Below are 25,283 nucleotides of genomic sequence, written 5' to 3'. Positions count from 1 at the left end.
CAAAGCCTTAAAGTATGAAGTTCCTTAATGATCTGATGTTAGAGATTAGCGTGAGAACATGCCTGTCATTTAAAGGAAATACTTTGTATTACTAAAGTATCTTGAATGTTACTCATTTGCTGGACAGTTGAGCTTGGTGACAGAAGGACTGATGCAAGTATAAGACAGGTATTTGTAAAGAGAAATGTTAGATCTGTTTGAATGTATTAAAAAGTCTGCCTTTTTATAGTTAAGCTTTTTATCAAGAATGTATTTCTTTTTAAGCACACCCTATGGAATGCATGATTTAAGACAAAGATTTCTTCAAAGCATGTCTCATAGGTATGGTTCAGAATGTCCTATTTGTTGCAACACAGTAGTATAAACTTTGTGAAGGTCAACATTAATATCCAGTGTACACTTAAGTATTTGTGTTAAAAATATATTTTATATATTTTAAAAGTATAATTTTTAATAGGTCCAAACTGTTTAACTCCGTGGAAGTCTCAAGAGGCTGAAGTAGCAGATCTCCCAAGTAAGGTCCTGCTTCACTATACACCAAAGGTATGAAAAAATACATAGTTTATCTTTGTTTACACAGTGTGCAGTAATTTCAGAATAAGTTCTAGGTAGTTTTTTTTTTTTTTTCCCCCTGTTTCACAGAACAGGTGAGCATGCCATCTTTATGCTCTGGTTATTATGGGAAGAGAAAGAGCAGTGTGAGAGCTTTCTTGAAATGCAGTCTTACTGCAGAAATAGTAGGTTTTGTTCTTGTTTGGCAAAAAGAAAGCATTATATTGTAAAATTTGTGAATGACAAATCTAAGGTAATATCAACACAGTGACACTAAGTTCCTGAACAATGTTATGCATCATTCAGAAATATTATGTGTTCAAGCATCTGTAACTTGTTTCCTAAATGATCTTGTAGCCCCTTCATTTGTTTAACAGGCCTGCAAAAACCCAATTTGCCTTGACCTGTCTCCAAATCTTTTACATGGAAGACTAACTGGAAACAAAGTAGTGAACTGGGATATCAAGGTAAATGCATACTGAGGAATCACAACCTGATATAAATATGAAAGTAATTGTTTGGTGAAGATATCCTTTTGAAGTGCTGGGAGTAATTGTCATAATGCAGATGACATTTGGCAGTTAGATTTTTGTAAGAGTGATGTGTTAATGCTGCAGCTGGAGTAGTATTACATTATATTTGTTGAGAGGTCCCAAAGGATGCTGCTCTTAGTGAATGGTCTGTTGTTCTCTGGATCTTCCTTTTTTCCCATTTTGAAGTCCCCAGGCATCTCTCCTGTTTTCCATTATCTTTCAAAAATGATGGAGAGTGTCAGAGCAACATCATCCAGCTCTCATCAGTCATGGGTGTATCCCATTGGGACCCATGGACTTGTGTATGTTCAGTTTACCCAAATGATCTCTAACCCAATCTTCACTGACCAGTAGAGAGTCTTCCTTCCACCAGGCCTGCTCTCTTACTTCCAGGCCCTGGGATTCTTGGCATCCACTGTTACAAGGGCTATGCCCTCATTCAGCAGTGGGCCCACATTTTCCCTATTCTTCCTTTTATTGCTGATGCATTTGTAGAACCCCTTCTTATTCTCTATTGCATTCTTTGATGGGTTTGGCCTTCCTTGTTGCTTTCTTACATATCCTGACAATGTTCCAATAATTCTGCCAAGTGACCAGTCCCTTTGACCACATAATATGAACTTCTGTTTTCCACATGACTTTTTTCAGCAGCTCCTTGCTCATACATGCAGATCTCCATCCTCCTCTGCTACATTTTTGTGCTCAATGGAATGCACCTATATGGAGTTTGGAGGAAGTAATGCTTGAATATTAACCAGCTCTCTTGGGCCCCTCTTCTAGAGTCTTAAGCCCATGGATTCCTCCAAGTAGGTCTTTGCAGTGGACAAAGTCTGAAGTCCAGGGCTACAATCCTACTTATTGCTCTGATGTCCATTAGATGTCTTCTGTATAAAGCAGAAAATGGTCATCTGCCTGTTAGTCCATGGAGAGGAGGAAACCATGAAATGAACACCAGCTTAATACATACCTATATGTACCTGTCTGCTTATTTGTTTGCTGATCACTAACAATACAAAAGTCAGACAGGCTTAGCTTTATGAATGAGGAAATCAAGTTATTAGCAGTGTCAGAATTCAATCCAGCAGCAGTGACATAAGGAATTATTTTTTTTTAAATTTGGATAGAGTATATCCACTTCTGTTTTATAGACAAAATCATTGATTAAGGTCCCCTAGCTTTGAGAAAAAAAAACAACTGAAGTCTGAGTGTGAAAAGGTTTTCAGTAGAATACATCTCTTTTTTATCTTGAGGAAAACTGTATGAACAGATAAGCTGGTTGGTTTTGTTTTTAAGAGCAGTGGACATTAAACTGTACTAGGAAACTATTAATAAAAGCAGTGTTGTTGGAGCTACACTGTGTGTATGCTGACTTGTGGAGATTAATGTTAAAAAAATTCAGATGCTTGTTAATTTTGCTGTGGTATGAGTGATCTGAAAATACTGCAGTTTTTTATCCTCACCCAGTAGTGAGTAGAAGAGTGGATGCAGTGTGTTTATATCTCTATCTTTTTTGAAAAGCATGTTATGAGTACAAGTGTTAGGACAATAATTCATTAACATAATGAAGGGCTTCAGCACCCTCTTGAGGAGGACTAGAGTGAGAGAAAGAGGAGACATGATTAGAAGCTCATGAGGAGATAGTTATAATCTAGAAGGGGCTGTAGTTATTACTGTCTTGTGGTTCAGACAAATTCTGGTTTTCAGCTTCGAGTTGTTTTCAGTTTCCAAAAGCTGCAGTTCTATAGTGTCTCTTTTTCAACAAACATAGAAATCTTTCTCTATGAGATAAATTTTGCAGATTTAAAAAAAACCCTTTTTTTAATTTGACTGTTGAATTTTACTAACTTCACCTTATTAAATGCAGGCTGGAGAGGAACTGCCATAAAGACACACATAGCAGAGCAACAGTTTAAAAAGTAGAAAATGAGAAAGAAAGGAATTGTTTGCTCCACATCTTTGCAGCATTTCTGACTGGGAAGGGAGAGTGATATCCCAGGCTAATGGACTGACTGACAGGATATTAGGGTTTTTTGGCTGTTAATTTTTCTCTGCAGTAGTTTTCATTGGACTAAGCTGAGCAATTGAATAGGTGTCTCTGGCTAGCTTGCTGAGACCCTAATTTTCTAAGTGACATTGTGAATCACTTCTAGAAATCCAGTGATTTGAGCATGTCATATGTTACCATGTCATATGTTGAAATCTCATGCTATTTCTGCTTGTGAGCAGGGGAAGGAAAGAGGGCTTAGGAAATCTGAGTTTTTAAAAGAGGCTTAGGATTGAGGTATGTGTAAAGTTACTTAAAAAAAAAAAACAAACACATTTTCTTATTTAACTACCTGAAGTTGAAATCTTGCAGGAATATTATTAAAGCACAGACTTATGTGATCTTTTCTTACTGCTTGCTGCAAAGTAACTTAGAATTCAGAAAAATGTTTTTCCTGTTTTTCAAATACATTTAGCAGAAGATTCTTTCTAAGATTTTATCCTTCAGTTTCTCATGTTTATGTGGGGGGAAGGAGGAAGGAAATGTAAAAATGCACTTTCAAAACAAGAGCTGACATGAAGGCTTGTGTGTGATTGCAGTGCCCAGAGTTTAGGCAGCTCTGTTGTTAAACAGTGTCTTAAAATAACTTCAAAGTGGCAAGACAAGCATTCTGATTAGTTTGTAAGATTCCTTGTATTCAGAGTAAATTTCTGCTTCTGTTGTTATGGTATATTTATGGTGTTTTGCCTCCATTTTATCTTTGTTTAGGATATGATAAACTGTATTGGTGGACTAAATGTGCTGTTTCCATTGCTGGAGCAGATCAGTTTTCTTGGTAGACAGATACCTGAAAAGTCTGAAGGGCAAACTCTACCTCCAGAACTTGCTACTCCTGTAGAGCGAGACTGGGTGGTATTGTCATCCACAAAGGCATCAGGTAGGAAAGCACGGTTGAACTAAAATAATTTTAAAACTTGATTTTAAAAGCCTTCCTTTGAAGTACAGAAAGATATTTCATAATGTACTGGCTTTCTTGAAGAACCTGTCTAAAGCTGAAAGGCTTTTTTTGTTTGGATATCGAATACCAGGAGTTCTGCACCATGTAAAATTAATTTACCAACATATTTCAAATATAATTATATTTAAAAGCATTATTTTTCTTTTCATTATTTAAGTGTAAAAGCTTGAAAATATAAAGTTTTAAAATTTCTGTTTGGGAAAGTTTGTTCTGATAATTTTGGGAAATTGTTTGATAGGTGGAATCATAGAGCCACATGAAAATTTGCAGCACCAGAACAGTGCTGTTGAGCCTTCAGCTGAACATTTATTTTCTTAGGAAATGGAATTCTTACCTCGTGCAGAATTCTTACCTCAGAATTCTTACCACATGCAGTTAGACTTTAGCATTAAAATTAAAAAAGGAGAAAGGAAGGTTTATGAAACCTTTTAAAACTGTGCTAATACTGAGAGTGGACTTTGATCTTAGCAGAAATCCATGGGAAATCAGACCCTGCAAAGGAAAACTGTTTATTTTTTTTCAAATATGAAATGGTTTTTAGTAAACAACAAAAAAAAATCTTTTTAATTTTTTGTGTATCATAGAAATTATCAGTTTGCAACTACAGAGGGAGAATAACTGCAGCATATGTAAAAAATTGTAACCGAAAGAGAAGAAATGGAATTGAGAAATTCAAGAAATAGTGGGGGATATAACCAACACTTGATTTTACTACTTTTCTACTTCTGTGCAGCAATCCAACAATAAACTTTGAGGCTTTTAATGCTATTCTGTTTTGCAGAAGCACGCCTGGAGAAGAACATTGTTGCAACTTTTATCTTGATGATAAAGCATTTTATTCAGAGACATCATGTTAATCAAGAGAATCTCATTCACTCCCATGGAGTTGCCACATTAGGAGCCTTGTTACGGAAGGTGAACAAATTTCTGACACATCTTTTAGTAATGAATGTTACTCATGAGATCTTAATTATTTTGAAACGTTCTTAGTCTGGCCAGGATGTGAGGGTCTTCAGAAGTCTTTCTAGTACACGCTTGTCTTTTTCATTTTTATGAAAACAAAAAGGTGTGAGGAGTTGGTCTTGATCTGCAAAGTGAAATATGGTGTTTTGTCTTTCTTTCATGTTCTGCTTTTTTTTGTTATAGATAGTACTATCTTCAAACAAAACTGATTCTGATTCTGTGTTTCTTGTATTGCTTTAATGGAAGCAAACATTGCTGTAGAAGATAAAAATCTCAGAATTAAAAAAATTAATTTTTGAGTACTAATACTTGTTTTTTTTTGAAAGGTGCCAAGCAGTTTAATGGATGTGAATGTACTGATGGCTGTACAGTTGTTGATAGAACAAGTCTCAGTAGAAAAGAACATGCAGCTTTTGCAACAGATGCACCAACACTTGCTTTTTGATTTCAGTATCTGGAACAGTGGAGACTTTCCCTTCAGAATTGGTGAGGTCTTGGACTTGGGCAACTGGGCAAAGGCACTGGACATAAATCTACCTAGGTTCTAATAGAAAACTTTATGTTTTAGGGCATATACAGTATCTTTCTACAATCATCAAAGACAGCAGAAGGCTCTTCAGAAAGAAATATGGTGTGCAGTTTCTTTTAGATACACTCAGGATTTATTATGGGTATGAGTTTTACTTCTTTTAAATCCTCTTTATTTATTGTGGTTGGCTATGGGTTTTTTTCTGCTCCACTATAGTGAGAAAATTAAATATAAATACAAGTTGTCTTTTGGTGGTTAATTAAATTTTGAAAAGTATATTAAATTTTCTTCCGTTTGGCTTTCTAGTTTTACTTTAATTTTTATGATAGGAATATAGTAAGTTTATATCAATAAATTATTGGAAAATAAGTTATTAAAATTACAGAATTGATTTGACTTGTTATCAATGATGCAAATTGTCATAGATCATTACCATTATGAAAAGAGAGTGTTTATAATTTCAAGTTCTTTTGTATCCTTGAATTAGGAAGTAGAACTTCCTTTGAAGTGTCAGTCATAATGATTTATATCATCTTATGAATATGGTTATGTCATTTAGGAAGATTGGCTAGAGGTCTTGCTCTTTCCTTTAGAGGGTGGGAGGAGGCAACCTGAAATCCTGTCCTGTATCCAGATTAGTACAGGTCTACACTTCAGGGCTTCTGTGGTCTTTATAAATCTCCTGTGCTATCGCATACTACTACTACTCAGTTGCCTTACTTCAGTAAAAATTGATAGCCTTGTGCCATGATATCTGTGTAGATAAAAAAATTACAAAACTAGCCCAACCAAACTGCTGTTAGTGAGTTATGAAAAACTTCCTTAGGTTGTTTTTCCTGTCTGATGGTGTGCAGGAGTGGCTGTAAAGACAGTGATTTGGCTCCTGATGACCTGCGAACAATACGGACATCTCTCTACGGACTGATCAAATATTTCCTGATCAAAGGTGGAACACATGAAGAAATACAGAGCATCATAGGATACATAGCTGCCACCAGTGAAGAGGAGCAGGTATCCAATATGCCATAAATTAACAATATAAACTGTTTTTCTTCTTGGTGTTAAGAAATCTCATGTTTTGTGTGCTTAAAAGAGGGGGGAAACGAAAAGGAAAAAGACCACAAGCGAAGTGTTACTTGGTGTGTGGTTCTGTCTTGGTGTAGCTGAGGCTGGTTATAGGAGCAAACTGGCAACTTGACAAAATGTTCTACAGGTCACCATGTTTTTGGTGGTAATATTTAGCCTCTGGAGAGATGAGGAAGCACACGATGTGCATACTGGCATTAGAAAAGTTCATTTACAAAACCGAATTATTTTGACTTCAACTAATCAGAAGTTGTAATGATGTGGTTTCTATTTTGTAGACATCAACAGAACTTCAATTTGATTTGTAGCTCTAATTGCAGGTTGATATGGTGTTACAAAAAATTTTATCCAAATCCTCTCATTTTAGATGTAGTAATACTATATTTAGTAATATATAGTAATACTATATGTTCAGTAAACTATACTGAACAAACAAAATGTCTCTTTTGTAACAAGCAGAGGGTAAAATTTAAAAGCCAAGACAATTTTCCCCAAATAGAGCATGAAGTCTGAGCGAACTGTGGATTAATTTGCTTGTCTTAATTTTGTAGCTCTGTGGAATTCTGGATGTTCTCTTCAGCCTACTGCATTCCAGCCCGACCCCAGACCAGCTTTTTTTATTGCTTTTTGAACCAGGGAATGCTGATATTCTTTATGCTCTGTTATTGCATCAGAGATACTCTGACAGGCTTAGAGAACTTGTATTCAAGGTAATGAAGTGAATTCTTAAATTAATGGGTTGAATATAAATTTGTATTTTTCAATGGTCTGACTGCAGAACTTTATGCAATTACAAAGTCACTAATCATCCAAGTCTTGATTATTTTTTTTCTTCTCTCTTCTGTTACATTAGCTAGATGGTATTGTTTTCTATAATAGTCACAATGGAATTGGTGTTATCTAAGGACTGGGATCTTTAAAAAAAAAAAAAAATAACAAAAGAGCCCATGTTGTTTGAGTTAGCTTACAAAGTAAACTTTAAAACCAGTGGACTAATGCATATCAAGCAATTAGGTTTAAGAGGTCTGGATGCTTTCTTGTGTTTGATTCACATTTGTGTGTACTTAATCTTGCAGATTGTGGAAGAGATGCTGAAATGTACTAAAGTTTATGAACGCAGTAAGCACCGGATGAGACTCAGAGAAGTGGGATACTCTGGACTTGGGCTGCTTCTGAATGAATCATCAGTTACTGTTTCTCTTATTAAAAACCTTCTTAACCAGGTTCTGTATGCAGGTAATTGGCAAGTGTTGTGCCTACCACTAGTAAACTCCTGCTGCTCAGAGAAAATTTGGAGGTTTTTTTGTTGAAGAAAATAAATAATGTTACCTTACCAAGCTGTTCTATTCAAAGTTCACAGTAGTCTCAGCTACCATTTCCTTTGTTCCATCAAGTTTGCCCCTTTCACTATCTCACTAACCTCAAAGGCAATTTTTACTATTTAGCTGTTGCATTATTGTGCATGATATTGTTTGTGTTTTTTCTTTCTCCTCTACAGATCCCGCTGTGAATTATAAAGATCTCGTAGCTGTAGTGCACCTGGCTCATAGATCAGATATAAACATGAGAGTGGTTATCTGTAGAAAGGTTAGTTGTCTTTAAAACTGAAATCCTGTCCTTTAATCCCACAGACTGTCCAGTGTGATATCTTAACTATTTATTTGAGGGACAGTAGCTGTATTTGTTACTACTGCTTTCTTTAGCAATAATTCATGTTAAAAATGCAGCCCATCTGTCACTTAATGTTCACCTTTATGTATTCAAGTCCTTTTAAAAAGCAAAAGTGAAGGCTCTATTGTGATTCTCAAATAGCTTGTATTTTTTACAGGTTAAAAATAGTAGATTCCTTGAATTACTGAGTTTACTCAAAGGATGCTTGAGACTGGGATCAAAGGCTTTTGTATTACTGTGTTATACTCATAGAACATATTATGGTTCAAGAGTAGCTGTGGATGCAGGGAAGAGATGGGGAAAAGGAAAACTTTTTCTTAAACTGAGCTCTCTCCAGTTTTTATCACTGGAATTAGTAGTACTGAATATAGCTGTGAAGGACTACATTGCTTGTCAAGGTTTCTCAAAGTGAAATGATGATGCACACTGCCAGTAAGCTATGAATACTGCAGCTTTCTTACTTTTATCTATTTAATAGTTCATAATCAAGTATCTTTTCTGTTCTAGATTTATTTTTTGTTTTATTTGATAGAGTAATAGCTCGATAGGATTAGTGGTTGTGGTGACTGTCTTTTGTAGGAATTGTTGCAGAAGAGTGGCTGAAATACAAGGACTTGCCAAAGTGCTTTGGTAGCTTCTTTCCTCACTTCTTCTAACAAGTTCTTTCTTTTTTTTTTTCTTTTTTTTTTTTTTTTTTTCTTTCTCTCAAATTGTATTTCTCATGAGAAAAATGGGTCAGGTTTTTTTGCTTGTTTGCTTATTATTTGGCAATTGTGGTACTTTTACAATGTTCTTAAGGGCAAAAAAGTTTTAAGATCATAAAATGTTTCATTGAAAAGACAGAATGAATACAGTTACAAGTTAAATTAATGTATAGGCATGGGATATCTTTTCCTGTCCTTAGGTTTTGCACCTTTTGCATTCCCAAGTGGATGCAGCACAACAGATTGCTCAGCAGTTGGGCTGGCAGGATACTTTGATTAGACTGTTCCTGAAAGAAAACTCAGAAATCCAGATGGACTTTAAAGAGAACAGGACTGGTTCCTCAAGGGAAGAGGAAAAAAAACCTTCTGCTGAAGAACTTCAGAAACATCAACCTGATAAGACAGAGGTAGACAAAACTGGCAGCTTTGTATCTGTTAATAGTCTCTTTAATCAGTGGAGTTTAGAAGACAACAAATCCCTGAATGTCCCTGCTCATTTCTCTGTTATGCCACTGGAAGATGCATCCACAGTGGAGATTTCTTTTAGGTCAGAGAACCAAGAAGATTCGTGGCACAGATACCCTTCACATTTGAGTTTAGATCTGTCCAGTGTTGACTCTTATGAAATGACTGACATGGTGAATCAGATGACGGATAGCCAGCCCAGCACACCATCACCTATAGAGAACACAAAACCATTCTCTGGGCAGCCTGACAAAGAGCTGGGTGTTACAAATGATGTGAACTTCACGGCTGATCTTTCTTTATTTGAAAACCAAGGAGTAAGTAATTCACTCCCTATGTGGTTCATTTCTCCAAATGTCTGCAATTGCTTTTAATTTTTTTTTAATAAATGGATGGATTGTCCCTCTTCTTCCTGTTTCACTTTCCGAAAAAAAAATACTATAGTGAGTAAGGGTACTTCCTTTTGTAATGTGTCTTCTTTTTTGGTCATCTAGTTGGAACAGATTTAAAGAAAAAACATAAAACCTCAAAACAACTTGCAAACTTCCTCCACCCCCTGCCCCATATTTCAACAACCTTTATCTTCCAGAAGAGGCATAGTGTCATAGAATAATTTTGTTTGGAAAAGACCTTTAAGATCATCAGCTCCAACTGTTAACCTGACATTGCCAGGTCCACCTCTAATCCATGTCCCTAAGCACCTCATCTATCTGTCTTTTAAATACCTTCAGGGATTGTGACTCAAACACATTCTTGTAAGCCTGTCCCAATGCTTGACAACTCTTTCAGTGAAGAAATTTTTCCTAATATTTGATCAAAACCTTCCCTAGTGGAACTTGAGGCCATCTCCTCTTGTCCTGTCACTTGCTACTCGTGAGGCCAAGCCTCATCTGGCTACAACAGCCTTTAAGGTAGTTGTAGAGAGTGATAAGGTCTCCTCTCAGTCTCATTTTCTCCAGAGTGAACAGCCCCAGTTCCTTCAGTCCCTCCTGCCTCTGCTGGAGACCCTTCACCAGCTTCATTGCTTTTCTGTGGACATGCTCTAAGACCTCCAAGTCCTTGTGGTGAGGGGCCCAAAACTGAACACAATATTTGAAGTGCAGCCTCACCAGTGCCAAGTACAATCACTGCCCTAGTCCTGCTTGCCAGAATGCTGTTGGCCTTCTTGGCCACCTGGACACACTGCTGGCTCATGTTCAGCAAGGTGTCAACCAGCACCCCCATGTGCTTTTTCACTGGGCAGCTTTTCAGCCACTCCTCAAGTCTGTAGCATTGCCTGGGGTTGTTGTGTGACCCAAGTGCAGGACCCATCACTCAGCCTTGTTGAACCTCATACAAGTGGCTTCAGCCCATTGATCCAGCCTGTCCAGATTCCTCTGCAGATCTTTCCTACCCTCAGGCAGGTCAACACTCCCAGCTAATTTGGTGTCATCTGCAAATTTAGTGAGGATGTGTTCAGTCCCCTCATCCATGGAGCAGACTTGCTGTGAAAAAAATCAAAAGTAACTAAAGGTCAGATTGAAATAATGATGTAGAAGTCAAGTCAGTATCTGATACACCATACAATCAAGCTACAGTCTTATATTAATGTTTTCATGTATTTAGAAAGCAGAATTGAGACTACCAGGTTTTCAAAAATGTAAAACATGCAAGCAAAGAGACTATGATGAACAAGAAATGATTTGAAGTCTTTTCAGTCTATAAGGGTTGTTATTATTTTTCTTCTTTTGTAGGGGGGTTATAATGAACTCATACAGTTACTTACAGACATCCTACTATGTATAATGTGGAAAGGCATTGAAAAATCTGATGATGCTGCTTGGATTGAGAGAGGACAGGTGTTTTCTGCACTGACCAAACTGGGGATATCTAATGAGTTGCTGCAACCTTCTCATGAAATAAAACTCAAGTAAGTACACAGTTCAAGGGTGGGTGGGTTCTTTCATCCCTTCTGACAAAAAGCAGAAGTAAAGGATATAGTGCAGATAGGAAGGGATGTTTCCCAACAAGATGTACTTTACTGTCTCTTCACATACTGTCAGAAGTACATTCTGCCACCTATTTAGTAAAGTAATGTGGCCATAAGATTTTGCAGCTGTATCACTGGTTTCATGAGCTTCTTAAAATCTCTTTTACCTCAATGGCTTATCAAGAACATGGTAGTCATGTCACTGTGGACTGAGATTTGATTAAATACTTAATTGGATTTTTTAAAGCCACTTACACTTAGAAGATGTAGTAATTACTTTGGGATTTTGTTTTCCATACAGCTTGCTGGAGAAGATGTTAGAATGGTCAGTCACTGATAACAGAGATTCAAAAGCTCTCCCTACACATGCTGAAAATGCCTTCAAGCTCTTGCTAGTTGTACAAGATTTCCTACAGGCAGAAGGACTAATTAATTCAAATTTATGGACAGAAAAGGTACAGTAAGTAAGTGCATAATGGAAGTACTGTATATAGGCTGAAAAAGTAATGAAAAAGTATTCATCTTGGATACTGTCATCTTGTCTAGGCATACATTTTTAAACTATGGATACTACAGAGTATGAGTTCATAGTGCAGTACATTACATTGTGCCATACTGAGTAAAAAAGCATGAATACTTACTACAGGGAATATAGTTAATTTTGAGAATTAAATAAGCCTTGCATATTACTCTTTATTGAAAATCCAGTTATCTTCAGACCTGGAGAAATGTTTAGAAAATATAGGAGCTAATGAAATTGCATCAGTTTTTCACCCTTTATCAGCATGTATGTCTCTATGTGTGTGTCCTGAATAAAAGACCATCCAAAACTTTGCTCTCAGTTGCAAGCTGAGAAATATCACTTCTGGGCTTTTACTAGTATTGGAATTTCAACACGATTTTGTGCATATATATAAAATTGAGCTGTTTGCATATGACAGTCAGAAACGTAAGAAAAAAAAAGACTAGCAAACACAATAAGCAGTAAGTGAAGAACTTTCTGTCATTGGCTGTTTGTCCTGCCATTCACCAAATATGTTGGAGACAGCCCTAATTTGCCTCTTTTTATGTAGTTTCTGGCAGTGGTCTTGCCTCCTTCCCTATGTTGTGATTGCATTTCTCTTTGTCATGACTAAAGAAGAGAGGTATTATATGGAAAACATCATTATGTCATGATAAATCCTTAAAAAATTATTTTTTAAGGTCTAGTTCTTTTGAAAAGATTAAGTGTAATGGTAATAGTTGTCAACACAATAATTTCTAAATTGTTTTCCAAAATACCACTTATAATTAAACAGCTTAATCTTAAAGCTTTTTATTGTTTTTTAAAAGGCTTCTTTTAGTAAAAGCTTTGCCTTCTGCTGTGATCTGGCTTTGAAATCTAATTAGAAATGAGATCTGAACTTTGGAGTGATAAGAATTGTACTTACTGCCAACTCTGAATTGAAAATAACAATACCCTCATAAATTATCTCCCACTGTGCCTGGGAGAATTTAGAGCACCATAATATTCTAAGCAGGACAGCTTTCAGCCACAGAAGCATTAATGTGATTCTGGAGAATCACAACAAAACAAAAGAATTATTTTTCATTTAAGTAATTTATTAGGGAATGTATCAAGGCAGATTAGTTTTAAGCAATTATGTCTGTATAGTGAAAACTGCTATTTGGCTTATGAATACCTACCTTTCACAAGGTTTGTATCACTTCTAGTATCAAAATACTGACAGAAAGGAATGCCTCCCATTTTCTTTTTTAATTTATTTTTTAGAATACATTAATGGTTGTTACGAAGTTTCAGGCATTTCACTAAATCAGATACTCATGAAAGAAGACTTCCTTTTTGGGGTTGCTGTAAATTATACTAGCATTACACTCAAATAATGTAAAACAAGGCAAAAAAATGAAATAAAATCCTGTATATGATGAACCTGGAAACTTCAAGTGGGTATGGTATATGTGCTATTAATAATAGTGTGTTTTCAGTTTTGGTGAAGACACTAAACCTGCTTGTGGACTTTCTAACTTTTCTAAAGGAATTGCATTTGATGGAGTTAAAATACAGGAAAAACCTAAGCATATATGCTAAGTGTTGGTTTTGTCTTTATTCAGGAAGATACTTGAGCTGAGATAGGTAGATTTTAGTAGTCAGGAATTGTTTCAAATTACTGGTTTAACTGCAGTGTTCTGGGGTGATTTTCTGGGTTTGGATAATTTAGAAGTGTGAGCACAGCTTCTCATGTCTTTGAAATTATTGTGTCTCTAGGTTGAATTATTGTTAATTTTATTTCATGCAAATCTTTTTCCCACTATAGCTCTTGGAAGAACTAGTGACTCTCATGGATAGCCTCTCAGTCTGGTACTCTGCTGGCCCAGAAGCCACCAGGCTCTCACAGGTGCAAGTCCAGTTGCTCCTTGGATTCATTGCACAAGATAACTTACAGGTTTGTTTGCAAATTCCTGCAAGTGGTTTTAAGTGCCTGTTTAATGTAACTGTTGTGGTTTATGGGGAAGCTGTTCCTACCAGTGAGCAGAGCCTTGCTCCTTCCATAGGGAAGATGCTTTATTGGTTCTTAGCCTCTGCAGTCCTAGCAGCATCCACCTTCTAAACATGAGAGGGAGGCAGAGGGCAAGCTCTTTGAGATGGGACTATGTAGGCGTTAGTGGTAGTAAGATGGTGATTCTGATCATGACTTTTTGTTTTTACTATAACATTTACATTAGTAGCAGTTTCAGATTTACATACATGAAGTGTATATGAACCTGGACTGCTCTGCCTAATCAACATTTGGAACAAAGTTGGCAGGGCTGTGCCTGGAATATGAGCCCTTTGATAAAACCAGGATTTTTGGTCTAGGTATGTGATTGTCTTCGTGCAGATGTGTAACTTTGGGTTTGCAGCTCCCTCAGGTTTGGTCATCACAGGATGAATAATCAGTGCCCATATTTGCATGTGTGCCTACTGGCTACCTGGGATGCAGCAAGAATATGTTCATACTCCAGTGCTAAAAAGATATGTGCTCAAAAAATACTATTTCAAGGGTTTATTAATTTTTTTGTCGTTTGTGTAGGTCTGTGCTATGGCAGCAGCCAAACTAAACACCCTTCTCCAGACCAAAGTAATTGAAAGCCAGTCTGAAGGATGCTACCTCTTGGGAAAGCTGGAAGGCATCTTGAGTAGATCAATTGAAGAGAAGACAGAAACTTACTCATTTTTGATTCCTCTTGTTCGGACATTGGTATCCAAGATTTATGAACTTCTCTTCATGGACCTGCATCTCCCTTCATTGCCTCCTACCAATGGCAGCCCATCTTTCTTTGAGGACTTTCAAGAATACTGCAGCTCTGATGAGTGGCAAGTTTATATTGACAAATATGTAAGTAGTAGATTCTTTTTGTATATTTCCTCCCCTCTTTTTAACCATGAAAGCAGAGAAACTGCTTCAGAAGTGACGTCTTTTTTGTTTTGGTGGGACTAGATTATTCCAAATATGAAACAGTATGAAGAGAATTCATTCAGACATGATCAGGAGCAGATGGCACTTTATTGGAAAGACTGTTATGAAGCATTTATGGTGAACATGCACAAGCGAGACCGGGAGAGAGGAGAAAGTAAGCTTAAATTTCAGGTAAGGTTTTGAGTGAATGCAGGTTTCTCTTGGAAGGAATATCTTAGGAGTTGCCTTTTAAAAGATGGGGAGACTGAATACCAGGATGATCAAATTCAAGTGATTGCAGGCAGGCTGACTGTTTTAAGATTTTATGGACATTGTGACTATATGCACTTGTAGAATATGCTCTTAAATGTTTTTACTGCTAAGCTTTTTTAGTTCCTTCTTAATTTATGAGAATTTTTGCAAGCCACACAACTGTGATTTCAGTGCTAGATTTATTTTCAATGGTCTTTCAGGAGTATTTTGTGGAACCATTCAGCAGAAAGGCTCGACAGGAAAATCTGCGGTACAACAGCATGTTAAAGCAACTCAATAGTCAGCACACAGCTATTCTGAGACAGTGGAGAGCAGTCCAGCTTTACTTGCTCTCTGAACGTGGTCCTTGGTCTGAAATGTAAGAGTGAAGTTCTTAAATCCAATAGTATGTGATACTTAAATGGAATTTGCTCAGTGACTAACTTGCTGTTTAGTACGGTTAAAACCTTGCCAAATTAACTCAAGTAACCATTCTTGACATGTGAAAGTACTGTTGAATGCATCTCTTATAATTTTTTTTTTTTTACATATAATTATCAAAGTGCAAAGTTTGAAGTGTAATGCTGAGCTGATTATCTGCATATTAGATTTTCTTACCAAGTACTAAAGAAGTTATTGATGAAGCAATTGCAAAACCTTCCTGAGAGATTGGTGGCTCTGTTGGAGAAGAGAGATTAGACTTGTTAATAAAGACTTAACTTTATATGTGTGAAGCTAATTTTAATTTAAAATAATACATTTTGCCTGTCTTAACTTTTGGGGAAGTTCCAGATAAAGATTTTTTAATTCTTAAAAATGTTATAAATTGAAAGCGCAAACAATTTGATTTTTAGTAGAAAATAGATACTGTTTACAAAGTGCTTTAAGGATGATGAGATGCAATATGAAGTATAAAATTAAAATGCAGTTTATTGTTTCTGTTTCAGAGTGTATAGGTGGATAACCAGTATTTCTCTAAATATGTACTCTTTAATAACCACAGTTCATTCAAGTGAGTTATTAACTTATTTTAACTGTTTTTATACATATTCTTGTTTTCCTAGGAAACAGCAGCCCATTCACTGGAAACTTTCAAATGTTGAAAATTTTTCACGTATGAGACTAAAACTAGTGCAGAACTACAACTTCAATTCTCATCAGGATGCTAGTGACCTGAGAGATAATTTAGGTAAATCTGTATGTATTTTCTATTTTACTTGGCATTTTTCAGTCTTTACTGAAGATACAAACTTTGCTCTATTTAAGAATCAGTGTATGGTAGACACAAATCTTTAATTTTCTTTATTTTCTCTGTAGTAAAATGTGTAATATAAGAGTTGTGCTTTGACCCTAAACAGCATCTTCCTGCTGAGTAGAGTTCATTTTGCCTGCTTCACTGAAACATGTATTTTTGTTGCAAAGAGAAAAGAAAAAAAAGCAACCCACCAAAAAACCTCCTTTATTTTAAAACATGCAGTCACATAGCTTTTTTGCATAAGATTATTTTTTCAAGGCAAAGAAACAATGAGATCCAAGCTAAGCATACATTACTTGATGAAAACCTTTTTGACCTTATAATTTAGTGCATAGTTATGAAGCACTTTGTTTCACAAGTGTACCAGAGATGAGTCTTCAAGTTGCACGTATTGGGTATCAAGACTCAAACCAAAAAAAATAACACTCTTGTAAACCCAAGTTAGTTAAATCCAAGTGCAGCATCTTTCTGTGAAATCTGCATGCTCTAAGTGTCTGGAAGAACACTGCAAAATATTTTATTGGAAATGAACACAACAGACTTCACTCTAAAATTCTTTAATGTGTTTTATATTGTTTTTATACTTTATAGTGTTCAACATATATTTATATTCAACATATATTTCAAGTTAGTTCAGGGGCTATTTTTAATGTTCTGCTTATCCCCAAAAGCAGTCAAGAAGTTTAGTTGCTTCTATCTCAGTTAATACCAACATTCAACAGTAGAAAATGCTCAGTAGTTTAGGTTTCCAAAAGTGTTGCAGAAAAAAAATTTCTGAACTGTTTATTTCTGATAGGTGTGCACCCAACACAGCCCTCTAGTGAGTCTCTCCTTCTGGAGGCAGTGAAGCAGGTGAAAGTGAGTGACCTGGAAGATGACGTCCTTGAACTACCAGAAGAAGACACAGCAGTCATTTTGAATTTGTAAGTACAGGAAAACTGTACAGCTGTTTCAGAACAGCTGAAATTTATTTCTGTGCTAGGAAAAAGCAGTAAGAAACAACTTCAGGTGTTAATTAGCATACAAAGCTTCTCTTTCTTTTTCTGGTCTTAACAGTCCAATCCAGGGCTTTGTAGTAATTTTGAACAGCAGAAAAATTGCCATTGGATTCATCATAAGCAATTTGCAAATCGATTTCACTGGGCAAAAAGTGACTGGGCAAAAAACTTTACTGTCTGCCAAGTGGGTTTAACTCCATTCACCACAACTCTTTGGGTCTAGACAGATTTTTATGGAGTGAAGCATACACCAGTCCAAGCCATAGGAAGACAACTTCTCCAAATGCTGTGGGGAATGGTATCTAACACTTTACTAAAGTGTAAAGACAGCCTTTTCCTCATCCACTAAGCAGGTCACCTTGTTACAGAAGCAGATCAAGTTAGTCAAGCAACACCTGCCTTTCATAAACCTGTGCTGATTGGGTCTGATTATCTTGTCCTGCATATGCTGTGTAATAGTACTCAAGGTGATCTGTTCTCTAACGTTCCCTGGCACCAATGTCAGACTGATGAGCCTATAGTTCCCCAAATCCTCCTTCCAGCCCTTCTTGTCACATGTACCAATCTCCAATTTTCCCAGTTAGCTAAGACTCCTGATAGGTGATGGACAGTGCCTTGGTTAGCACTTCAGATCCCTCACTACTTTTGGGGGGAGCTCATCCTGTCACATAGACTTGTATATGTCTAAGTGGTGGTGTAGCAGTTTGCTAACCATTTCCCTTTGGATGATGGGGACTTCACTCTGCTCCCCATCCCTGTCTTCCAGTTTAGGGGGCTAGGTCCCCAGAGAATAACTGGTACTACTCCTAAAGACAGAGGCAAAGGTGGCATTGAGTACCTCAGCTTTTTCCTTATCCACTGTCACTATATTTTCCCCCACATCTAATAAAGGTTGGAGATTCTCCTGAGCCCTCCTTTTCTTGCTAATATATGTACAGAAACATTTGTTAATGTCTTTTGTGGCAGTAGCCAGATTAAGTTCTAGTTGGTTGGTCTTTGACCCTTCTAATTTTCTCCCTGAGTAGCCTGACGAGATCTTTGTAGTTTCCCTGAGTTGCCTGCACCTTCTTCCAAAGACCATAAACTCTCCTTTTTTTCCTGAGTTCCAGCCAAAGCTCTCTGTCCAGCCAAGCCAGTCTTCCTGCCTGCCTGCCTGCTCATCTTTTGGCAGAAGGGAATAGCCTGTTTCTACACTTTTAAGGTTTCAATCTTAAAAAGCATCCTGCCTTCCTGGACTCCTTTGCCCTTCAGGACAGCCTTTCAAGAGAGAGTGTCAGTCAGTTTCCTAAACAAGGGCCTCTCTCAACTGATCTCCTAGACAGGCCAAAGTCTGCCCTCCAGAAGTGCAGGGTAGCAGTTCTGCTGACCCCTCTCCTTATTTCTCTAAGAATCAGAAACTCTTATCATAAACCAGATGGGAACAGGCTCTTATCTATCAATAGTAGGGGTGTTCTCTATACTGTCAGACAAATAAAAGGAGGTGAGCAGGGCAGAGGGAGCAAATGCTTCACTCCAGCAACTGGATATGCAATGTAAAGCATGCGTCTGTATGTGTCTGCACTCTTGAAATTCAGTAGAGATGTGGCACTTCATGCATTTTATTGTACCTTAAGAGTTACTGAATGTGTTCTTGTGAGATGTCATCTCTATAGGTTTTGGAGTAGTATTACTTCAAATACTTCTGAAGATAACTTTATTTACATGAACCAGGACTCAGTTCTTCTCTGTGGCAGAGTGTTTAAACACCTAGTAGTTAAATAAGAAAGAGAAGACCTCCCTTGAATTATGAAAACATGAGGCTAAGTCCATTGTATCTGAGACTGAAATAATTAGGTCAGATTTTTTTCTGAAATGTACTCTTATCAAGTACTTAAGAAACTGTATAATCTACCCTACCCTGTAACACTTAGTGGTATTTTTTAGGGATGAGAAGGACGAGCAAAGTCAGAAAGAAAAGCTCATATTATCTGAAGACTGTGAACTCATTACAGTAATTGATGTGATACCTGGCAGACTGGAGGTCACTACACAGCACATCTATTTCTTTGATGGTAGCACTGAAAAAGAGGAAGGTAAGCATGATCAGTATCTCTTTTCAGTGCAGTTCAGCATTCTGTTTTTAGTATGCTGAGTTTGATTTTTTTGTTTCATTCGTTATTTGAGAATGAGTGTCAAACTAATTGTGAAGAGACATGTTATGGATCTGTACTGAAAATTCATATTGTATTTGGTGGTCAGTGGCTGGCTGATCCCATCAGAATCAGTTATCTGGAACTGTACTTCCTGAGCTGTTAAACTATTCACTTTTCTTAATATTAGTTTAAAAAATCAATTTAGTAAAAAAGATAAAGTTTACTGGCTAAAAAGAGTCATTACCTCTAGTTTGCTGTTGGAATGGCACCTCACTGTTCTCCCTGAGAAATAATGTTTCACTCATAGATTGAATAAAAAGTAGTAGTAAGTAATTATTAAAAAGTAGGAGTATATAAACATTAATAATCTATATTAATTTTGGGAACTTTTAATAGAGTACACAGTTGAGTATGAAAAAGTGAATCAAACTGTTTCAAAAACTGTATATTGAGGTGGTCTTTGGGCAATTCTAAACATAAAGGCTTATATTTGAAGAAAACAAAGATTAGTTCATATTTTTTGTCAGCAGAAGACATAATATATATATATATATATATAATGTGTCTCTGGTCAGAAAGCACAAATGAATTGCACACTCCATTGGTAGTTCCACCTGCCTTTCAGCAGAACAACAGCTGAAGTTAATAACACATTTCTAGCAATAGGGTTGATGAAGTAACATTAAAAAATTTTCTTTTTCTAGGAATAAAACTGGGTTGATAGCAATGATGCTGTATTATGTCTAGATGAAAAGTTTTTGATATATTCCAAGTCAGTAATCAAAGTGCTCTTCCTAGGGGTAGGTTCTGATTTCAAATGGCACCTTTCTCAAATTCGAGAAATACATTTGCGTCGGTACAACCTGAGAAGGTCGGCTTTGGAGATCTTCCTTACAGATCAAACCAACTATTTTCTCAACTTCAGTAAGGAGGTATGGGTTTCCCACATTGCCTTGATTTATATAATTAGAACAAGTGTCAAGTTTAAGTTCACTGTTAATGTCTAATTTGAGCTTGGTGTCTCTTGTAATACTGTAACACTAGTATCAAAAGGTTTTCTAGTTATAGCCATTAGGGGAATCTAGATTGCAGCCTGTGAAAATCTCAGTCTGACATCTACAAATAGATTAATTTTTAAAAGATGGATCAAACAAGATTCTTCTTTTTCATATCTCTGTTCTGATACCAAACAATTATTCAAATAAAATTATATCAGCGCTAATCCAAATATCTTGAAGCCCACACATTTTTTAAAATATTCTGAGTAAATTAATTACAAAGAAAAGGAAATCTTCTGTTTTACCACAACACTGGAAACCACTGCTATTTCTATATTCTGTGGTTTAGGATTAGTGAACTTTTTTTTTTCCTGGATAATGTGAATGATCCTTGTGTGGGGGACTAAGATAAATATCAGAAATTGTTTTAAAAGTATAATGGTGTTCCATTTAGTTCACATTTTAATTAGCAGAGAAGTTGTTTACTTGTCAGCAGAATATTTTTTTATTAATGCTGTTTGCTAACAGGTACGAAACAAAGTCTACAGTCGAATATTGTCACTGCATTCTCCAAATATTTCTGGAACCAGGTCTCCACAGGAACTTTTTAAAGCTTCAGGTTTGATGCAGGTATGAGACTTCATTATAAATGGTATAGAGCATTCCTCTTTTTCTTGTAGTAGTCCTGGAAGGTCCTGGACTACTAATTTAACTCCTTTACCTCCACTGTTTAGATGGCAGCTGCCAACTTCTATATCTTTAGTCAGTGAACTTTCACAATACGTTTCCAGAATTGCTGTGTTTTGTGTTTAGAGTCAGTGAGGTAATTGGATAGAGCCAAGGTTTGCTGATGTGGTTATGGCAAATGTTCCAACAACAATGGAAAGCATGTAGCATACTTGCTTCTGGTTTTAGTGCATGATCTCAAATGCACATTTTGGAACTTCTGTTGCTACGTGTGCAGCTGATGTCCCCTGATGCCTTTTCATGGTGGGATTTTCAGCAAAACCCATGTGAAGATTAAGCAGGAAATATGCTCTTAAGGGAATGATTAATATTACTATAAAAGGAAAATGTAAAAATGTCTGTATTACCCTAAAGAGGAATAAATGTTAAAATGTAGTAAATGTATTTTTTTTCTTCCATCTCTTTATTCCACAAGTACTGTTTTCTCTGAGGGAGGAAACTTTATAAATTACTTCTAAAATATAGGAAATACTTTGATTTTTCTTTGCTTTCACAATGATAAAAGCTATCATGTTCTATGTTTATGTGGATAAAATACCAGCTGTAATGAAAAGTCTCTATCCTATTACAGACAGGTATTCTGCCCTTCTGAATACAGCTCTGTCTGTTCCTTGGTTTAAAATATAATAGTGGAGTGACAGCACAAGGACAGTGTTAGTTTACAAATTCCTGTACCCTTAGCCAATGGGAGAACAATTTATAAGTTTTGACCTTATGACTCTTAATAGATTTCAAAGTTTTGTTTCTCTTTTTCTCAGTCCGTGTCTACCTACCTTCGTGTTGCTTCTTTCATTTCTGTTCTTCTTTTCCTTTTTTATTCTGGGGCTGCTACTTGTCTGCTGTCCTGTATTTAAAAACAGTATTGGCATCAATCAGGGACATAATTTTACTGCAATATTGATAGCACAGTCACTTGATCAAGGGGAAAATAAACTTTATTTGGATAGGTTAAATTTGGACTTTCATACCATTCTTACAGCCTTGTGTCATTCACTTGCCAATCCTGTCATCTGACAGCTAAATACTGACAAGATGTAATTTGCAGTAGTGATATCTTTGATATAATGACTCCCATTGTGTCATTTTTGTCCTTCAGAAATGGGTGAATAGAGAAATCTCCAACTTTGACTACCTTATGCAGCTGAACACAATGGCAGGACGAACTTACAATGACCTTGCTCAATATCCTGTGGTAATTAAAAAAAAAAATTCCAAATTATTTTTTTTCTAGTTTGAAAGATTGGATTTTTTTAACTCAATTTGATCTTTGACTCTTTTTATAGTTCCCTTGGATTTTACAAGATTATACATCAGAAGAACTGGACCTGAATAATCCTGCAGTCTTTAGGGATCTCTCCAAGCCCATAGGGGTTGTAAATGAAAAAAATGCTAAGGCTGTGAAAGAGAAGTATGTATTTGAACACTCAGTTATATTTCTCCAGGTTAAAAACAAATTTAAAAAATAAAGTTGTGACAGTGAGATTCTTAAAAACTAGTTTTATAATATTGCAGATCCATTTTCAAAGATTGTTGATTTGCTTTTTCTTCTGCATTCAGATTAGTTATCTTACATGGCTCTAAGAGGACAAAACTTACTGTTGTAAATTTTCAGTTGTTTCTTAGAGTTAAAAAAATGAAGGGCTGTAGAGAGAATTTAATACCCTACCAACTTGAAGAGCCATCTTGTGTCCCATATCTGCTACATGATAAGGACTGCAAAATAATACTGATGACCTGAGCTGCCTGTGCTGGGGGGTAGCATTGATCATAAATCTGTGCTTCCTGCTCTTTTTTGCAAGCATGGATTATTATCTTCAAAATAAAATGTAACTTGGTGGCTTCCAGCAAACTCCTCTGTAAGTAGGAATGTCAGGGACTTACACCCACACACCAGAGCAGTGATGCTTCCTTTTTGCTACTGTGGGGAGTGTGCTATCATACCAGATTGCATCTGGTATTGCATCTTTCAAGACCTGCTTTATTCTGAGAACTTGGAACATGAAGACTTCTCTTTGAATGATGAGGCTCCATCCTTGACTGTAATGAAATTAGTTCTCTAGCAGTATGTTCGACTATAATTTCTCTTAATAGGTGACAGAGAAATGTATCAGCCAGGTGGTGGTGTAGTAATGTAGAGTGAGTTTGTCACTAGAAAAAGAAATCTGTCTACGTGTTAAATCACTTTTCAGCATTCTGACATAGTCAGCCTTACAGTCTTTTGAAAATGTTTTATTTCTTGAATCTTGCTGGAAACTGTTACAAGTTTCTTCAGTAATAAATATTCAGCCTAGTGATGTGGGAGGTTCTGTCTGTTATCTAAAATCATGCTGATCACTCCTGTCATGCCCTCTATCCAGTTTCCGACAGCTGATAGCAAATGCCTAGGGAAAAATATAAAGAACAGGTATACAAAGGCTTTATCTGGTGTTCATTTCAATTTTTCAGCAGTCTTTTGCTTAGGGACTTTTCAAGTCAGAATTGTAATCCTTAGGTTTATAGAGCTTGAATTTTCTTACGGATTGATGTGATAATTTCCTTTTGAATCTTTACCTCCAGTAAGAACAATCCACATGTAAATAGCAGTGCTCAGTTGTATTTATTAAGATTTCATTTTCTTAGATACGAGAATTTCGAGGATCCCTTTGGGATGATTGATAAGTTTCACTATGGGACACATTACTCAAATGCTGCTGGTGTCATGCATTACCTCATTCGGGTGGAACCTTTCACAACACTTCATATTCAGCTTCAAAGTGGCAGGTATGCCGTGAGCAAATGAACAGCACCTTTCTTTTTTAGTTCCTTTTCATTTTACTAAAAGAATGATCAAAGTCAAACCTGAGTTTTCTGATCCACAGATTTGACTGTGCTGACAGGCAGTTCCACTCTATTCCTGCTTCCTGGCAGGCGCTCATGGACAACCCCAATGATGTCAAGGAACTTATCCCAGAGTTCTTCTACTTTCCAGAGTTCCTGGAGAATCAAAATGGTAAACTAACGACTCAGAATATTCTCACAGAAAACTGTTCATGTATTGAAAATAGATGTTACAACCTTTTTTGAATGCTGTGGAACACTACTTACTTGAGCTTTATAATGTGCTTGTAGAAATTACTTCAGTCATCATGCTGGCTTAAAACTGTTTAATAAAAACACCAGTTGTTTTATGCAGCAGCCTAAACATTGTTTAAAATTCAGACTGGGGGTCTGTGCATGTCTGGAGATAGAGTTATTTACCTAATATAAAATATCATACATGCTCATTTAAAGAAAAAGTTAGCAATAGTTAATACTGATTAATTAGTAAAACTTAATACAGATTAATTAGTATTCTCTTTATTAGGTTCTTTGGGTAATAGAGTTTGGACATCTTCAAATGTGTGGGGGTTTATTTGTGCTAGGCAACCAGCATGTTTTCTGCTTGTTGTAGTCATTTTCCATTGCAGTGTTAGGTCACCTGATTTTAGAGCCACGTAAGGTTTCAGTACACTTCAGAAGAAGGAATAAAAAGCTGTTTCATTCATATATATATAATGCTGTCTGAAAAGGCAGCATCCTTCATTCTGATATGAGACTTCTAGCCATTTTTAAATTCACATTTATTGCATAGGAAATTGTTTCTCTACCTGTTAAATATTATCTAAAAATGGATTTCCATATATGTGCTGCTGCTAGTTTAGACTGCTAGCTACAGTCTGCTGGAGTTTTAAGATACAAATACTGGAAACACACAAGTCACATGTTCAAAAGTCATTTAAGAGTTTAGAGTTGTTCAATGAAAGTTGGTGTGATTTTAGACTTCTTGAAAGCCTTGATTCAGAACCATTTAAACTATAAGTAACTTCATTCTTAGGAATAATGTCATTAAAATGTTTTGGACTCTTCGTCCTGGTAAAAGAAAGAAAGTCCAGGTGTGTAACAGATAGGTGTGTAAATGACTAATGCTACTTTTAAGTTTGGGGCTTCAGCTTCCAAGTAGTCTAGGTGCTT

At 36.3% G+C, this 25,283-nt stretch overlaps 1 protein-coding gene across 4 annotated transcripts in view; it reads left to right on the top strand.

Annotated features, from left to right (window-relative positions):
- Window positions 1-25,283, top strand: part of NBEAL1 (neurobeachin like 1) — a 76,042-nt gene that overhangs the window by 36,902 nt on the left and 13,857 nt on the right. For all 4 annotated transcript variants that reach the window (XR_011726528.1, XM_071747165.1, XM_071747164.1 and 1 more), the window contains 26 exons: window positions 458-543; window positions 930-1,019; window positions 3,838-4,006; window positions 4,869-5,002; window positions 5,377-5,536; window positions 5,619-5,721; window positions 6,434-6,590; window positions 7,217-7,375; window positions 7,742-7,901; window positions 8,164-8,252; window positions 9,241-9,822; window positions 11,239-11,414; window positions 11,776-11,929; window positions 13,790-13,918; window positions 14,546-14,851; window positions 14,954-15,103; window positions 15,385-15,542; window positions 16,228-16,352; window positions 17,215-17,341; window positions 19,340-19,488; window positions 20,347-20,480; window positions 21,075-21,176; window positions 22,390-22,485; window positions 22,577-22,701; window positions 23,913-24,053; window positions 24,152-24,282. Coding sequence is in view for 3 of the 4 variants with exons in the window: in XM_071747165.1 (XP_071603266.1) it covers window positions 458-543; window positions 930-1,019; window positions 3,838-4,006; window positions 4,869-5,002; window positions 5,377-5,536; window positions 5,619-5,721; window positions 6,434-6,590; window positions 7,217-7,375; window positions 7,742-7,901; window positions 8,164-8,252; window positions 9,241-9,822; window positions 11,239-11,414; window positions 11,776-11,929; window positions 13,790-13,918; window positions 14,546-14,851; window positions 14,954-15,103; window positions 15,385-15,542; window positions 16,228-16,352; window positions 17,215-17,341; window positions 19,340-19,488; window positions 20,347-20,480; window positions 21,075-21,176; window positions 22,390-22,485; window positions 22,577-22,701; window positions 23,913-24,053; window positions 24,152-24,282 (4,092 nt within the window). In the remaining variant the exon portion in view is untranslated. The remainder of the gene's footprint in view (window positions 1-457; window positions 544-929; window positions 1,020-3,837; window positions 4,007-4,868; window positions 5,003-5,376; window positions 5,537-5,618; window positions 5,722-6,433; window positions 6,591-7,216; window positions 7,376-7,741; window positions 7,902-8,163; window positions 8,253-9,240; window positions 9,823-11,238; window positions 11,415-11,775; window positions 11,930-13,789; window positions 13,919-14,545; window positions 14,852-14,953; window positions 15,104-15,384; window positions 15,543-16,227; window positions 16,353-17,214; window positions 17,342-19,339; window positions 19,489-20,346; window positions 20,481-21,074; window positions 21,177-22,389; window positions 22,486-22,576; window positions 22,702-23,912; window positions 24,054-24,151; window positions 24,283-25,283) is intronic.

Source organism: Heliangelus exortis, chromosome 6, assembly GCF_036169615.1.
Source record: "Heliangelus exortis chromosome 6, bHelExo1.hap1, whole genome shotgun sequence".
NCBI lineage: Eukaryota > Metazoa > Chordata > Aves > Apodiformes > Trochilidae > Heliangelus > Heliangelus exortis.
The sequence above is the reverse complement of the archived record's forward strand: the minus strand, read 5'-3'. Positions and strand labels throughout refer to the sequence as shown.